We start from the raw sequence: 18,033 nt of genomic DNA, 5'->3' as shown, positions 1-18,033 counted from the left end.
AAATAAATAAATAAATAAATAAAATATCTTTTTGTCTCTGGACAATGTCTCCCTATTTTTCTGATGTGCCTTTAAACGAAACCCCAAGGGTATTGGTCCATAAGTGGCAATGATCCCACCTTGGGGCTTTTTCACACTTGCACTTCCAGGGGGCAGGAGGTATAAGAACAACATGGAGTTTGGCAGCTTTGATCGCAGGCTTGCCTCCTCGTGTTAGCGGCTCACTAACTACAGGGCTTCTGGAAGTTCTCTGGCCCTTCTCGGAGCCTCAGTTTTTCTCACATAATGGGGAGTAAAGTCCACCTTACCCAGCTGCAGCCAGAAGCAGGGCCCCACCATGGCACAGGCATATTACAAATTCCCATGAATTGGCGAACCATATTATATCCCTCCTTGATAAGGAGACAGTGGCTAGTGAGATGACTGGGTCTGGAGTGAAAAGAACTTGGTGTGAGAGGAGAGTGCACTTCTTGTCAGCTGGGGTACCTTGCCCAGGTGCTCATACCCCAACTCTGAGGCTCCCTGGCAGCAATGAGAGCAGAGCCCTACTGCCAACCTGAGCCACAGGATGTGTGACCAAATGTGGCAAGGAGCTAAATGCACTCGGTGACGCGCCCTGTGTGGGGACCCTGTTCATTATCATATTTTTCTCGAGGTCCTTGGAAGTAGGTCTGATGGAATAGAAAAGTCTGCTATCATTAGACTCAAATAGCCCTAGCTTTGAACTTCCACTTTGCTACTGTCTGGCTTGAAGCCTCGGGTAGTTAAATCAATTCTTTGTGTTTCAGTTTTTCTCATCTGTCAACATGAACAACAATAACTTCCTCACAGGGAACCAAGAGGAAAGCAGAGAGGGAACTCATTGTTTGCTTGCTTTCCAGTCCTTCCAGGGACAAAGTGTATTTCCCATTTGGGTCAATGAACGACCCCAATATTCTGATAGTGATTTTCCCTTTTCTGGTTAAGGCAGTAGAATTTGGCTTCATTTTCATGCATCCAAAAGGAGCCCCAACTTCACGCTGGTATTAACAAACACAGTTATTAACAACAAACAGTTCCCTTGACTTTCCAGGTTTCTAGACAATTAATTAATTCATCATGAGGGCTGCTCGTCCTTTTAATTAAAAAAACAAACTGAACACAGAACTCTAGATGCAACCTGACCCAAACAAAGGAGAGAGGAGTCATCATCTCAGAAGCCTTCTATTAACTCAACCTCAATTGGCATGAGCTTTTTTTCCAAGCAACTGTATTTATTCACATTTAAGCATTTAAGCCACTAGAATTCACCAGATCCTTCTCTTAAAAGTTATTGTCAAACCAAGTCCCCTTTGCCCTATTCATATCCTGAACCAAATACAAGAGATTACTTCTGTGCAGGGAAAAATATTTCTTCTAAGTCTTGGGTTATCTGCTTTATAAAATAATGTGTTTCTTCATTGTTATAACCTCTTTATATTTGATATAGGTCTTTCATGAGTTCAACTCAAGCTAGTCATAAACATGAACAGACAAGAGCCACCTGGAATCACAGCAAATCTTCCCTCCTGTGGACATTATCAACATTCTTAAAAGCTTGTTTATTTCTCTGCTACAAATCTCTGTACATGTGCACTCAACCACCCACATTATTTGTCTGATTCATAAAGCTGCTATCAGAAATTGTAAGGAACTTCCCTGAGTCCCAAAGCACAGAACAGACTGACTATGAAGACCAGACCCCTCGGATGCCTGCCCATGCTTTTTCAGTTGATTTTATCCCCGTCAAGGGAAGATAATATTGGTTTAAAACACCAAGGGCATGGGTCTTCTCTGGTGGCGCAACGGGTTGGGAAACAGCACTGCAAGCTGGCCGCAACCGCTTCGGTGCAAGATAGATCCCCGTCCACGGAGGTGATCCTCATGGCACAGCCCCCTCAGCAGTGCACTTTGTCGATCTGCCTGTTCTGCTCCCCACTCTGTCTCTGGTGAATCCTCTCACTGACACTGCACCTCTGGCCTGTACCCCAGTTCTGTATGCACAAATAAATAAATCTTAAAAAAAAAAAAAAAAACCACTAAGGGCATAACAAAAACTTGGGAAAACCTTAGGGTGCGGCACTAAGGGCTGTCTATCACTGGGCACTCCTGAACAAGTGCAGCTGGCACCTGAAAGACAACACAGAGCAGGCATAGGAGAGTCCCAGGACGCTGAACTGGGAGACAGAATACAAACTAACTTTGTGACATCCGAGGCCCTTATCCGAAGCCAAATAATAACAATGCTAATAGGCATCATCAGCAGGGATGTGAACTTACCGTGTCCCCGATCTTCAGGCCCTCACATTTCCTCTGGCCAGGGTAGGACACACCATCTTGGCACGTAGCAGTGAAGAAGAGGTTAAGATCCTCAGGCTGATCCCAGACTGAGAGCTCCACCTTAGACCGGATGCTCTGAACAGGGAAAAGATGAGGCCAAAACCATTTAACAGAGGTCAGCAAGCCTAGATGCTCTCCCTAGAGTCTCCAAACACCTGCATGGCTTCCTCTAACTCAGAAGTCTCAGCTAAGGTAAGAGTCAGTGGTTTGGTTTACTTCTCCTCTCTTCTCATCCATAAGCCATCATGCTAGATGCGGCCTGAGGTCTTCCTCCTTGAGCTCGGAGAGTTGAAAATGGTCCACCTGCCAACGGATGTTATTATCTGCTTCAAGGACTCATGCTCTGACCACACTGTCCTCTCAAGAGTCACTTCCCATCACTACCCTCAGCTTCAGATACACAGCCCCTTAGATCTTGCCTCGTGCTCTCCAGACTTAAAGCCTTTACACACGCTTGGGGTAATGTTCCTTGTTCAGTGGCTCTGGTCTCTTCTCTTGCCCCTAGACAACTCCTTGTCATCCTTCGAAATCAGGTCAGCAGGCACTTTCTCCTAGAATCCACCCATCACTCACACGCATACACCACATGCATACACCCCCATCAGATGAGGCCCATGTACCTGAGTTTGGAACTACATTATGAGAGGAGAGATGAACATCTTATGTGTGGATTACGTTCTTAAGACTGTGAGTGAAACAAAAAAATCAGGCCGAAATGAACCATCAGAATAGAAAAATTTTAAGACTGAAAATAAGTGCTGGAAGAATATGGAGCAACTGGGGCCCCTGTCCATGGCTGGTGAGAACACCCTCAGGCATTACCGAGAAGGCTGGCTTACACTGACCTCAGGCCACCCACTCAGTCTACGGCTACAGCGAGCAGAGCAGCGCCCTGGCCAAGGCAGGTGCACATTCCTCACAGCCACACTCCTTGTAACACCTCGAAGCTGGATGTAACCCAAAACCTGTCAATGGTAGAGAAGGTATTTTACAGCAATTCTATGTTCCTGTAGTACAGTAGCATATGACAAGGAGCGTGCACCGACGCGCTTCCACAAAGAGCCCGAAAAGAAACCAAACCTGAAAGGCCTACCTACTGTGTGATTCTATTTATGCAAAATTCAAATGAAAAAAAATTCAAAACCAGGGGTTACCCTTGGGGACCGTAATGGAAAGCGGGTATCACAGGGGTTTTGGGGTATCAATATGTTCTGATTTTTTAACAGATCAGATGGCTTTTGGATACTCAGGGGTATTCAGTTTGCAAAACATTGGTGCAATTCTCTGAATGTCTGTTTAAAAAGTTGCCCCTGGGAATCTCTGAGAAGGATGTGCTTTGGGGGATGAGGCCAATGAAGTGACTGACTTGTATTTGGGTCGTATCTTAGCAAAACCAGGACTTCGCACACTGAGTATGTCCTGTGCATGCGCTGTGAGAAGCATCAAGGCCCGCTGCCAGCCCGCGGTGCCCGTCTACCCTCCGGCCCAGGCCAGGCGGCACAACACCGATCAGGACGGCAGGGAGAACTACCTCTTGCTCTCTTGGGGTTCCTTTTCCTTTTTTTTTTTTTAAACCTTTTTTGCTGACCATGTAACTTAAACTTGCTTAAGTTAAATATGCTGCTTTCTCAACAAATTAGCAGCTTGTTGAAAATATTCTCTGCAGGAAATCGTCTCTCTCTTTGCAACACAAAATATTAAGTACTTCTACAACTCTAAAAATACTCTCCCTCTTAATTCCACTTCCCCTTGAAAGTGCCAGCCTCACGGCTCAGGGCTGGGAGAGCACCAGGCAGCACACAGCTCAGCTGAAGGGGGCTAGTTATTTACACCTCTGCTTTCCTACCGAGCTGTGAGCTGTGAAGTCCGAGGGCCATACGGCATTTCTCTCTGGGACCAGACACAAGCTTTTGCTGACTGGACTGATGCAAGGAAGGATATTTTTAACAATTATGTTTAGGGATTCAGGCCTATTAAAAAAGTATTTTTAGTTGTATGTGTGATAATGTGGCCAAAAAGAATGTCATAAAGGGGCTAGAGGTTAATGTAAAAACTACTGGAGATCAACTGCATGAAACAGGGGACCCCATAGTTCACACCCAGGTTGCTAGAAGGAAGCACCCCCCCTCCCCGCCCCCAGCGCAGCCACCCTGGAGGGGCTCACGGAGGGTTCGGCAGAGGGCTAAGGAGCATTGGTGGCCCCTTCCGTTCATTGGACGTTAACGGAATGCTACGTTCTATTCTGGCTACAACCCAAAGCCTTGTGTTCTGATCTGAAGTTGGTATTACCCCTGCTTTCCAGACAGTTGCTAGAATCAGAAACGCTAATGGTGTTAGAGGGGTAGGAACCACAGAGTTGATTCATGCAAGTGGGAAGTAAAGCCAAAGAAAAAGTCCCATCTGGGCAGAGGCAGGCAGAACCAGAACCAGCGCTGGGCTGTGGTCCCCCTGTAGTGTTCTCTGTAATCACCACGCCTGATACTCATGTCTGGATCTGACTTGGTGAGTGTGGATGGTCTGGTTGTATCCTGGTTTTCAGGGTCAGTCTCCCCTAAGAACCAGGAGTTCCTGAAGGGAGCAGTGTTCTGTTCCCTGTCTATCCCAAGGAGTTGCAAAGGGCCTATTCCACATTAGGCTGCAGGTATATGCTCTTTGAACAAGTAAATGAATAAATAAATGGATGGAGTCCAAAGCAGGGTAGAGGTCATAGCCAAAGACAATGCAGTCGTTGCATATGCAAACTAACGTGTCACTCTTGAGTCAATTAACTGTCAGATTTGCCCCTGAAGATGAATCTTCACTGAGGATGAGGATGAGGCAACAATATCAAGCTTATCACAAGTGCAAAGGCTGTTAAACACTCGGTCAGGCTAGGTCACATCTGCGACTGCTGTAAGTCAGGCCAGCTGTGGAGAGGGTGGGAGCAGACTCTACGGCAACAACAAAAAGAGAAACATGTGCTCCAGCCTCTGATGTCACCCACCACATGCAGCTCAAGTAGTTTCCAGCTCATTCCGTTCTTTCCCACTCTGCAAAGGGCGCCAGTAGTGTCTCCCAAATCCTACCTCCCCTTTCTCAGTGCAACCCAATATGGGTGTCCTACGTGTGCGCTGAGGCCTGTGGGCAAACTCTGGAAGAAAACCTGCTGCTTAGCAAAGCACCACAGTGCTTGGTGCCCTTGGGAGGTTTCAGTGATCTCTCACAAAGAAGAATTTGGCACAGAAAGAAAGAAATATAAATTGAAACTCAGAGCCCAAGATTTCACACTGTAAAAGTTGCACATGACAGACTATTCTGTCAGATGTTCAACTAAAACACCTGTCCCACTTGGCTCCTTCCTTAGCCCTGTTAAACACCATCACCACTGCCTCTGTTGCATGTGTTGCAAACAAAATCTTTTTAGAATGACCCCACAGATGTTTGCCAGCACTAGAGGGGAGGGAGAAGTCAGCCCCCCCGCTCAGCCACATGTTGCATGGCTCAGATGAAATCCACCAGGAACCACTGGGAGGGTGGCTCTGGCATACAAACAGTTCATCTAAGGTGTGCTTGGACGCTGGCTGGGGGACAGGCAGGCGAGTGGAGACGCAGAGCTAACAGAACACGCACACACACACTCTCACACATACTCACTCTAAGTCCCAACTCTGACTCTGCTCCAAATACCTTCTGCTGCACATTTCTATATTTCTTTTTTTAATGTTTTACTTTCTGCTTCATGTTTCTATATATTTTTTAATGTTTCTGTATTTATTGTATTTCTTAAAAATGTCCAAAGGGGCCCTCCCTGGTGGCGCAGTGGGTTAAAGCACAGCACTAAGAAGCTAAAGCCACTTCAGCATGAGTTTGATCCCCGCCCTGCGGGTGACCCACATGATGCAGCAGACCTCTCCTGACCCGCTCCTCAACAGTGTACTTCGTCAGTCTGCCTGTTCTGCTTCCCACTCTGTCTCTGGTGAATCCTCTCACCGCCCCTGGTCCTCTGGCCTGTACCCCAGTTCTGTATGCACAAATAAAATAAATCTTAAAAAAAAATGTCCAAAGGGGGGTGGTTGTGGAACTAACAAGATCACAGCTTTGGGGATGAATATGTTCAGTATCATGGGGGTGATGCCTTCATAGGTGTGTACTTGTGTCACTTCAAGTCTGCACAGTTTATTGTCTGTTAATTATATCTTAATACAGTGGTTTTTAAGTTTTCCACTGAATTTGAATTACCATGACTGATAGCATTATAGCCACTGTCTCCTTTAAGAGCTGAGGTTCTAATCATATACAAGCCACAGATTTCATTTCCTCCCAGGCTCTCTTTCAGGAACCGTTTCACTTCCCAGCTGAACTTCAAAGCTAGGTTCCCACAGTTCCTCAGGATATTCACCCAGGTTCCAAAGCTCCCCAGGGAAGGGATTCCTTTCACTGCTCATCCCACCCCGACTCCCCAGAGGGCTCCCCGGCTCCTCCTGACTTCCACCTACACACAGTGTAGTTCTCTAGAGGCTTGGGTTTCTATTAAGAAAAGAATTTATATATCATGAATCTTGCCCAGGGTAAATGCAACCTATCTTAGAGAAAGACAACTAACGAGCATTTATGAAATCCCAGCCAGGGAACCGCACTCACAGCTTGTCTGCAGGCTCTAAGGGCCCCACCCACCAGCACGGACACACAGAACCAGGCACCGCACCAGCCACTGGCTGTTCATAGGGCTTTTTCTGCTTCTGGCAAATGCCACTGGGCCAGTTCTATGCAACTGAGTGCCTTATCCTTTCATTGTAAAAGCTAGAAGCAACAGAAGGCCTGGACCTTCTTCAGGAAGTGCCCTGAGGGAGCCCCAGATGTATGTCAGTCACCTGGACTCGGGGGCTGACTGAGGATGGAAATACCAGGAATTGGCTCCTCCCCAGACACTCAGGAGAAAACACTCAACCCTGGCACCTAAGAATGTGCTTGTTTTTCATTATTTCTTCCCCTAACAGCCTTGACTCAGCAGGAAGCAAGGTGTGGTCACCTGACGGGGGAGAGTAGCAGCAGCACCGCAGGTGACCTGTAGGTCACAGATGGCAAGAACAGCAGCTCAGGTCAGAGGCTCAGGCTCTCACACTGACTTTAGTTCAGCATAATTAGTTTAAAAAAAAGTCTGATTGTTATTTCAAAAAATTCACGATGAGGTGTCCCTTGTAAGGAAGATGACATTGGGCAGGCCCAGCCCCCGCCTCCTTGCACACGCACCCTGCAATCACTCTCCCAGGGTTATGTTTCCACTAACTATGGAAATCGGAAAGCCACTAGGTATAAAGTTCATCTGGAAACCCTATCTCAATAGGCTCTGAGGTGGCCAACAGGATCCGGTGAAGATCTAAAGGTCAGAGATGAGAAAGAGGATCGGTATGTGGGAAGTGGGGTAGGAGAGATGGTTTTAGTTTCTGTCAACAGAAAGTTCCAGGAGTGAGGAAGCACCGGAGAACTGTCCCAGGAAGAAGACCCTGAACTGCCTACAGGAGAAGGAAGACCAGCCTCATGCTCACTGCCTTCAGGACACTAAAGTTCCAGAAGGCCAGGTGAAGTCTGGCCGTACCCCAAGCTCCAGGGCTAAGGGCATTGGCTCCCTGTCTTTATAAGTCAAATCAGGGCTACCCTGGTAGGCTGATGAAGTCAAGGGTAGGTAGGCAACTCTATAATGATTCTATGAATGGCCGTTTTGACAGGATGAAGTACTCTGAGTTCCAATTTGAGAATTATGTGAATCCTTGAGGAGCTGGTAAACACTGGGAGACTTAACAGGGAGGGAAGCTGAGAGTGCCTACGTCCCAGCACAAGAAACTGTGCCGGCCATTTTGTCTCCTGAGGAAAGGGATAGCAGAGTCGAGGATGTGTTGGATGTAGGGGTTAAAGGGATAGAAATCAGAAAGAAGAAAGGCTGGGGAATCATGGATGATTGACTTGGATGTGGAAGTAATACTGATGCCGTGTAAGTTTGGCACTTTCTACACAGACCCAAGTTAACGTGACGAGTTACAAAAAGCACAGAATTTAACAGGCGCACTCAGGATCCCGTGTAAGGATCTGGGTACAATCAGATTGTAAATGTGTAGGCAAAAGACCTGCTGCTGCCACTTCCTGGCTCTATCCCACTGCAGTATGAAGCTCTATGCTGAGCTGCACACCCTGAGAAGGTTAGGTGACTGGGTCTCAGTGCTGTCCTCTGAGAAGCTGCTTGGGATCCCCTCCTCGCTCCCCCCCCACCCCCGTGTGCCCAGCCATACCCCGTGCACCCACAGACAGGACCCAAGCCTGAGTCTGACTGGGCCACGTGCTGCTCACTGTGACCAGTCTGTGATGAGCGTCAAGGTGCAAAAGTGAGAGGTGAGGGTACCTCAAGCAGGGTGGCTTTCCATGCTGAGCCCCAGTCAAGAGGCCAAACCCAGGAGGTGGGAGAGGAGAAGCAGAGCCCAGTTCTCCTGGACAGTGTGCAGAGAGGACACTGCTAAGGGGCCTCGGTGCAGAGGAGGGGTGCAGGGGCCATGGGGAAGGGACAGCGACTTACACTGTAGGCGTTGATGATCAGTTGAATAATGTTTTTGGAGTCTCCGTGTAAAATCTCCACCGTTGTTCCAGGTATTAGGGCTGTAAAATTCTTGAGGGGGAAAAAAGCAAGGAATAAGCTTATTTGTCCTTCCAAACTGTCACAGAAAAAAAAAAAAAAAAAAAAACTGCTCTACTCCTCTGTCCTAGAAAATAAGGGGCACTGTTGGCCCACATTTTGCCACAAGGAACGGCGGGGTGTGGGGGGGACACTAGGATGGAGTCGCAACAGTAGCTGAGGGACAGCCCCCCTGAAGGCCCGGTGTGGAAGACCTAACAGATCTGCCGCGCTCCTTCCTGGGGCCCTCTCCTCTGTGAAGACAACACCCTGAAACTCCTTTCTCTGAGGTCAACATAGTCTTGACTTTGTTGCCAGCTTGCCCTTAGTCTACACACATATTCCTAAGTCCATTCAAGGATGCCCTCAACCTGCTCAGCAGATGTGAAAGTGTCTCAAAGACAGACTTATCTCAGGAAAGAACCGAGTTGTTAATGGAGCTCTTCCCAGGACTTTGGGGGTCTCTCTAGGTGGAGGAACAGTATTTGCCTTTCCTCATTAATTTGTATTAACCTGATGATATAATTGTGACAGAAATATCCAGAAGTAGCCTGTCTTAGATGGGATGCCAGAAGAATGTGCCCTTGGTTCTGAGCAAGAATTAAAGTTAAGGTGTTTCCCTCTGGAAACATCTGGAAGTGTAGCCAGTACAGTCTCTGCAACTGATCTATAGATGGATGTGCTTTGTCTTCTCTTCATGAAACAAAGGGGGAAAATGCTCTTTCCTTGTTTTCTACTAGGATCTACTAGAATCTTCTAAAATTGATTCAGACTAAAAGAAGATAAGAGCTCAAGAAGAGGGAAGTGGCATTTTATCAGTAATAATCTTAATAATCGGATGAAGGTTCTTCTGTGTGGTTTTGGGTGATAAGGAGAGAAGACAGGGCTGGCTGTCCCAGGCGTGGGGTGAGGAGACAGTGATTAAATTCTTAACCTGAGGGGAGCTAGGCTTCATTAGGTTTAACACTTGAGCAATGAGGAGATTTCTACTTCAAAATGCAACTTGCCAGTGACATCGGAAGAGCACACTCACAAGGAGTCTTTATAACACTAGAGCACAGGTTGATGCGGAAAAAGTTTCTTTATACAGAATAGATTCATACACAGATTGCTCTGTTTTTTGGGGAATTCCTGTCCCAGGCTAACTCAGGGGTCCCCCATTCCCCAAGGGGAAGGCATCAAACTCTTGAATACTGGAATTACTGATATAATTAAGATGTCTCAGTTTTCTGCACATGCTCGGAGTTGTCGATTTTATCACCTAATAATGGGAATTTGCATTATTTCCAAAGATCAAGTTAGATATGTTTAAATTACTTGTAAAAGGTAGGTGTTTACTGACTTCCTTCATACAATTATTTTCCATTAGATTAAGAGAGGGCTATATTCTACTCCTCCTTTAGCTCTCCCCCCACAGAATAATGCTGCCAACACTCCTTGCCCCACATTCTAACATCCCATTCACCTGAGGGTCAGCATGGACCCCAGGATCAGATCACTAGGTTCCCTTCTCCCTCCGGACATACCTTGTAGAGCGAATAATGGTTTTTTGTCACTGCAAAGATAAGGTTAATGTTGTTTTCTGCCAATTTCTCTCCAAGCAAGGCAAGGGATGGGTAGTCCTAGGGTCAAGGCAAAAGGCAAGTTTGTCACATTTCTAACAGGCTCAAACACCAGCTCCAGATTCCAAAAGGCAGACAATAACCCAACACTTGCCCTGAGAAACAGCCCAGGAGCCCCTTAATAACCAAGCCCCGCCAACAACTCCCAAGTGAGGAGCTACTTAGAAAAGACCCTCCAGAAAAAGATCCTCCAACACCTAACAAGCCAGACTTGTCCCACCTCTCCAAACCGAGAATGGAGAACTGACATGTTGAGGTTTCCCGCACCTGGTCATGTCTCCATCTTTCAGCGGGGGTAGGGGTGGTGGACAATCAGCACCTGCTTACATTTTCCCTTCCCTATCACTCTTCCTCCAGTCCCCTTGCCCCATTTTCCTTTTCCTATGCCCAGTAGATGGGGCTGTCAGTGGCCCCCACAGGTCCTGCTCAGTCCTGCGTAGGACACGGAATAGACAAAAGCGGTTGGTGATAGCGCTTGGTGACACCTGGGCTAAACGCTGAGTCATAGAAGTTTGAGAACCAGGAGGGAGGCAGCCAGAGGCACTTCAGGAGTGTCCTGAGAACTCTGGGGGAGTGATGGAACAGGGTCCTCATCAGTTCTGTACTTACCAGGTTCTACAGTTATGAATCCCTTGCCTAGACTCCATTTTCTCTGGACAAGATGGAAGACTTAGGCCCTGGACACCTCTTGAAATGGGAGAAAAGGGCCTATCCGGCAAAGTAAATTTGAATTTCCCTCTAGCTGGATACCAGAGTAAATTCGAAAGGGAAAAGAGTATAGATTTGGGGCAGGGGATGAGAGGGAGAGGAAAGCATGGTAAATGATGTGACAAATCTTGATAACTGTGGGTCTGTATGAGAGGGTTCACTTCACAGCTCTATCTTTATGCATGTCTGAAACTGCATACATTCTTTCAAATTACAAGGTCACAGTTACAGATCACTAGGAGTGGAGGGCCTCCCGTTCCGTGAAGGCAGCTGCTGCCTGGCTCCTAGCTGAGACAAACACGGACACTGAGGGTTCTCAGCGCCTTGGGAGCCTATTTCTAGAAGCCCAACTTTTGTTTTCACTTGTCCAGTTTCCATCTCACTGAAAAATATAGTCCCCACCCCATTATTTCCCTTTGAGTTTCTATCTCATCTCCTCAATTACTTCCTCCTTGGACTAAGATGTACAGAGGAAAAAAGATGAATCAGCCATAGAAGTCTTAGAGAAATATTCTAAGATGTTGAGGCACTCTGGAAACCCAGGTGGAGGAGACAGGATGAAACTGCATCCCAAGAATGCTGGAGGGAGTCACTGAGTCAAAAGGGCCAGAGGAAGTGTCAGAAGCGGGGTGAGCCCTCAGCCCAGGGGCAGGGGCAGAGGAGCAGCACTGGGGGACACTCCCTGGTCCTCACCATCTGGTTGGATGCAGTATACTCATTGGCCTCATTCAGGTGGCACTGGCCATCATGAGGCTGCACCAGGCCCCCCAGCTTGCCATCCAGTGCAATGTGGGGCACGTCATCCGTTGTGAAGACCAGCAGGTGCAGGGCGTCCTTTCGCCAGCCGATCTTCTCCTGTGGGACAGAAGTTTGATGGTGTAAAGCCTTTCTGGCTGCGATGCAAGCCTGTCCTGGGATATCAGAGGGCACTAGCCCCTCTCCATGGGTCATGTTCTGAGTAAGAGGGGGTCCTCTACAACTGTATAATCAGGAACGCTCATAAAACCAGGGTGAGGGGATCCAGAAGAGCTCAGAATAGACACAATCTGGGCTGGGGGAGCCTAAATACCTGAGACAAGCCTCATGATCTGACCCCTACAGGACCCATACCCAGGGACCCCCGTTGAGGCCCAGCATACTCTTCCCCATCCTTTCAGTCATACCTGAGGGCTGCTCCCCCCTTTATCCTCATCTAGCATCCCTTTCTCACAACAGCCTTTAACCTACTTCCCATAACACACACGTGATGATGGGAAAGTGAGTTCCAATTAGATGGAACCATTCAGAACAAAGAGCTCAAAGGACCAATGGGTCAGGTGGTCTGAGGAGACCTAACAAATCCTGCCACCTGTTCTGGCAGCTATCATTAATTGAACTAATTTGCTGTTTATCCCCAACCAGATTAGCTCCTCGGTCTCTTCATAGCTTCAGAAGGTGGAATGTATCCACTCTTCCGTGCAGGCCATCTGAGACTCCAGTTTTCATATTTAGCCACTGTGGCCCCAATGGGTACTACAACAGACAGGCATATGCAAAAAAAAAAAGAAAAAAAAAAAGCAGCTCAACCAGTAACTACACAAAAACACACTCTGGTCATCACTATTAGGAGTAGCCAGTTCTGACAAAACTGGGATATGGTTGTCTTCCTACTAACAGTGAAAGGATACCCCCCATATATGTTGGGGTCAGGCTGAACATATGAAGAAGTAAACACTGCTGAGGGTATCCCCAGGGACATGCTTGACATTGAAACAGCAGACTGGGTTCACAGACTTTGCAAGATGAAAGCTACTGCCCTTTGGGCAGACACAGGGTGAAGGTGTCATCCTTCTCATCACCTTAGTGATGGACAAAAGCCTGAGAAAATGTATTTTATCACTTGCTCCAAAAGCAGCTTGAGGGGGAAGAAGTCCAAGAAAGAGAAAGAGAAGGAACTTGAAAAGAGGTTCAGTGGGAACTGAAAGCGAAGGGATTTACTATGTGCAAGAAAATTAGCCTTTGGAGAAATAAGCTTCCCAGACTCACAACACCCATTCACGTGCGAGTACTGAGCTCCCACCATGTGCCAGGCCCGAAGCTGACATTCAGCCTGCTCCAGATCTCAACGAGCTCACAGTCCAACGGAGAAACAACTCCAACACCTCACGAAAAGCATTGTCATGGGATGTCAATGGAAATCAGAGAAGATAGACAAGGATAGATAAAACTTAAGCTGAGCTGGACGTCTAGCTTAGTCCTTAGAAGGACTCTTTTCAAGGAAACTGGAAGGAGAAATGATAAAGAAGGGAGAAAAGGGGGTGCCAGGCAGCTGCATAAGCACAACGAGATCAGACACGTTTAGGACCCAGAATAAGAAACGTATAGGTTCCATGACTACAATGAAATTTTAAGTCATGGTGAAGTGTTAGGAGTAAAGATAGTGGTTCCCCTTGATGGCAAGAGTTATAATAGGAAGAATTACAAAAAGCTTCTGGGATGCAAAAGAATGAAGCTCAGCACATACTTCTCACTACATGTAAAAATTAACTCAAAAGGATCAAAGAGCTATAACTTCAGAAAAAATCTTCATGAGCTTGGTATAGTCAAAGATTTTTTAGATGACTTATAGAGTTAAAACTTGATGAAGCAGACCTTTCAAAATTAAAAACATCTCATTTTATTAAGATAATGAAGTGAGAAAATATTTGCCAAAAAATCTAATAAAGTACTTGACACAAAATGGGCCCTCCCTGGTGGCACAAGGGGTTAAAGCACAGCACTGTGAGCCACTGCAGCAGAAGTCTGATCCCCACCAAGGAGGTGACCCACATAGTGCAGCACACCACTCCTGTCTTGCCTGCTGCTCCCCTCAGCAGTGTATTTCCGTAGATCCTCTTGTTCTGTTCCCCACTGTCTCTGGTGAGTCCTCTCACCCCCAACATCTTTGGCCTGTACCCCAGCTCATTTAAAAAAAAAAAGCACTTGTGTCAAAAAATCTTTCAAGAATTCTCATAGGTCAGTAATAAGAAAAAAGCAACTGAAGTTGAAATAAAAAAAGACATTTAAATGGATATTTCACCAAAGAAGAGAAATGGCTAGAAATAAGCACATGAAAGAAGCCAGGCATCACTGGGTACCCAGGAAATACACACAGTGAGACTCCACAGTGAGGCTGGCAGACAGCTATGCCAATGGCCAACAAACCCACCCTGACAATACCAAATACCAGGAAGGACAGGGAACAACTGGCACTCTCCTAGATCTCAGGGAGGATATAAAGCGTTTCAGCAACTTTGGGAAAGCCTGGCATTCTTGGAAGTTAAATATACATTTACCATCAACCCAGCAATTTCACTTTGGTATTTACCCCAGAAAAATGAAAATGTATGCTCACTCTAAATCACATATAGTGGTTGTAAATCAATGTTAGTTATCTCAGTAAAACAAACAAAGCAATCAGATAGCAATGATATAGCCATGAAGAAATAAAGCCATTGCTTCCTGGGTGAAAAACAAAACATGTTCACATATAAAGTATACCCTTGGAACAGCTTTTTTCATCATCTCTACAGGCTAGTAAACAAACCACATGTACATCAAGTGCAGGGAGACTCTGCAGCCGCTGTACCCTGGAATAGTGGGTGCTAGAGACCACACAGCTGACTCACGCAAGTCGGACCAATCTCCAAGAAGTTAAGTATAAAAGCCTGAGTCACAGCTTGACAGTCTCATTCCAGATAGTCATGATATTCAGAAAACAGAGAAAATATAGGGGCAGAGAACAGGTCCATTGTCATCAAGGCTGAGGGTAAATGGGGGGGGGGGGTACTGACAATGAGGGGCTCTAGGAAAGTCTCTGGGGTGATATTATCTATTGAAGGGATTGAATATAATACTTTACACTTAAAAGGGGTGAATTTTGCTTGATGTAGATTATCCCTCAAAAAAATTCTGGTTTAAAAAAACGTTGAAAGCACCCTCCTTGGTGGCTCAACAGGTTAGGACGCAGCACTGCAAGCTAACCAGAAGCAGCCGCAGCCCCTTCAGTGCGAGTTCAAGTTTGATCCCTGGCCCCAGTGGTGACCCACATGGCCCAGCAGACCTCTCCTGACCAGCCCAATCCTCCCCTCAGCAGTGTACTTTATTGATCTGCCTGTTCTGCTCCCCACTCTGTCGCTGGTGAATCCTCTCACTGCCCCTGCTCCTCTGGCCTGTACCCAGTTCTGTGTGCACAAATAAATAAATCTTTAAAAAAAAGGAGCAATACTCAAAAAGAAAAAAAAAAAAAACAGTTTATGGTTGTTCTGATTTCAGAAGTACTACCTCTCCAGTGCAGAAAATAAAGACAAATGCAAAAATAAAAAATAAAAAAATAAAAAACTTTGAAGAAATATATATCTTTTGACTCAGTGATTCTACTTCAGGGGACTCTATCTGCCCTAAAATGTACATAATAGTATTTTTACTAACACAAAAAGGGGAAGAAGAGACTAACCTCCTGTTTAGAATGGTTACAGCTGACATAAGCTATGCAACGTCTATCGTCCGACAGATTCCAGGTAGATCGGAAAAGCTCTGAAAAATCAGACTTTCCACTGCTAACTTATGTTATGACCTCCCTTTTTTGTGTAATCATAATATCAAAATATTCTGAGCAACCTTCAGCTTACAATTGGATTGCCTCAGCCTCAGAAGGCGGTACTAGGCCCTGACAAGCAAGTACTGCACCAGAGTGAGAAATTTCCTCTTGAAGTCAAAAGTCATTAAACAACTGGCTGATTAATAAAAACAAATGGCTGTTCCTACAAAGTCTCTCACTGCCAGACGGAGGAAAACCCAAATCTTATCACTCTATCTCACACAGCCTTCTATTCAGTTTCTAAATAACTACTCAAACTTACTACTATCTAGTCTTTGGATAAGGAAATTCACCCAAGTTGCCTATTATGAGCTAATCAGGTTTTCTACCATCTAGATTTCAAGAAAACTCACTTAAACTTTCTAACAAGTTTTTCAAAGAATCTTACCTTAATTTGATTTATAAAAAATTTCCTCTTCCTGCCCTCACTTTACTTTACCCCCTAGTATGTCTCTATGAGAATGAAAGCCTTTAAGTAATAGATTTTGGTTAATCTTCACTATGGCAAATATAGTAATATTAGTCTTAAACTTTGTGAATCTATGTACTTGTTTTAACCTTGATGGATTGATTTTTAAAAATGTTATAATCTCAACTAAAGGTCAAAATGAACCCAGACTATTCTTAGCAAAAAAGTGATTGTGATCTCAGTCCATTTCCTATGCTAATGTCATCCCTCTGCCTGCCTGAAGTGTATAAAATAAACCTCTGCTAAAGGCAGAGCAGGAAGATTTGCACCCATCTCCCATTCCCGTGTCTTCCTTGCGCCTGCTCCCCTTTTGTCCCTTTTTCCCCTTTTGCTAGGAATCTCTGCTCGCTGACGCCACTCCCACCTTGAGACCCTGCCTGTTCTGCCCCCCAATAATCTGTGATCGGGGACAAAGTCTCCGACATACAGTAAACTGAGATAGCTCCTCTCTGGCCACTAGAAATTGCATGTACAAAGGTCTGAATTATGTGCAAACATGTATAATATAAAGTGAAAAACAGACTACAGCAGTGCAATTGCAGTGTTATTACAAACTAGGTAAGAAACAAATACAACTTCCATTTAAAAAAAAAAAGGGTTATGGTGATGGCACACGGGTGACATGGTGATGGGAAACCCGTGGGGATTACAATTGAGATGGAAAAAAATATATACAAAATGATGTAAAAATAAACTGTTATAAAATTAAAAAAAAGAACAAGAGAGACTAAAACAAAATATACCATAATGTGGTTGGGAGTGAGTTATAGGTGAACTTTTTCTTTTTTTCCACTTTCTCCCCAAGCTGTCTTTACACTATGACTGAATGCTGGCTCAGTCGCTGAATTTTTTAGCCTCAAGGGTCTATGGGTACCCAATGGAGGGGGGTGGGTAGGAGGAGACAGTACTACATGCAACATGGATAACCCGAGATGGACATTTAAATTTTGTTGCCACCCCAATTACCCATGTAGCTTACACCAAATTATTTAGCACCTCAAATGCTTTTCGCTCTTCACCAAAACAGGAAAATGACATATTGATCACTTCATTATTCCATTACATCTTCACAGCAGCCCCTGTGAAGTAAGTAATACATCACCGCCCTATAGATGAGGACACTGGAGTTCAGACACATCAAGTAACTGTTTTATTAGATGAAATAACAAGAACCAGAGAAGCCCCATTTTGGTAACCTCTTACCCACAAAACTAAACTACCCAGCTGTATAGAGAAAGGTTAGGTGTGTGTGATAAAATGAGAAAATTCACAACAGTGCATGGTAGGCTCTCAACTAATAACTGCCAGACAGAAGAAATGTTTGTTGAATTGAAAAGCTACATCTGCCATGGAAATAGAGGGGCATGGCATAACAATAATTTTATTTTCTCTGAAGTAAACTTTTGTTACATGAGTGATCTAAACAAGCATGGGTGCAGAGAATGAGTCGGACATACTTACTCATTCACCCAGGCTTTGGGGCTTGGAGACTCTACAAATGGCAATGCCACAGAGAATTTACATTAGACATGATTTTCCTTCTGTTTGCCCTTCAGCAGAGCTATATGTTTTGAAATCTGGAGTTCTGCACCCCATGTTTAGGGAGAGAACAATAGTG

General features: G+C 45.5%; 1 protein-coding gene across 1 annotated transcript in view; it reads right to left on the bottom strand.

Annotated features, from left to right (window-relative positions):
• Positions 1-18,033, bottom strand: part of ITGB5 (integrin, beta 5) — a 98,284-nt gene that overhangs the window by 39,591 nt on the left and 40,660 nt on the right. Inside the window, exons 5-8 of the mRNA XM_004675433.2 lie at positions 12,022-12,183; positions 10,525-10,620; positions 8,903-8,992; positions 2,299-2,433 (exon numbers count right to left, since the gene is read on the bottom strand). Of these exons, the coding sequence (XP_004675490.1) occupies positions 2,299-2,433; positions 8,903-8,992; positions 10,525-10,620; positions 12,022-12,183 (483 nt within the window). The remainder of the gene's footprint in view (positions 1-2,298; positions 2,434-8,902; positions 8,993-10,524; positions 10,621-12,021; positions 12,184-18,033) is intronic.

The sequence above is a fragment of the Condylura cristata genome, unplaced genomic scaffold (assembly GCF_000260355.1).
Source record: "Condylura cristata isolate star-nosed mole 26May11 unplaced genomic scaffold, ConCri1.0 scaffold00003, whole genome shotgun sequence".
In the NCBI taxonomy this organism is placed as follows: Eukaryota; Metazoa; Chordata; class Mammalia; order Eulipotyphla; family Talpidae; genus Condylura; species Condylura cristata.
This window is presented reverse-complemented; position numbering and strand designations above follow the sequence as displayed.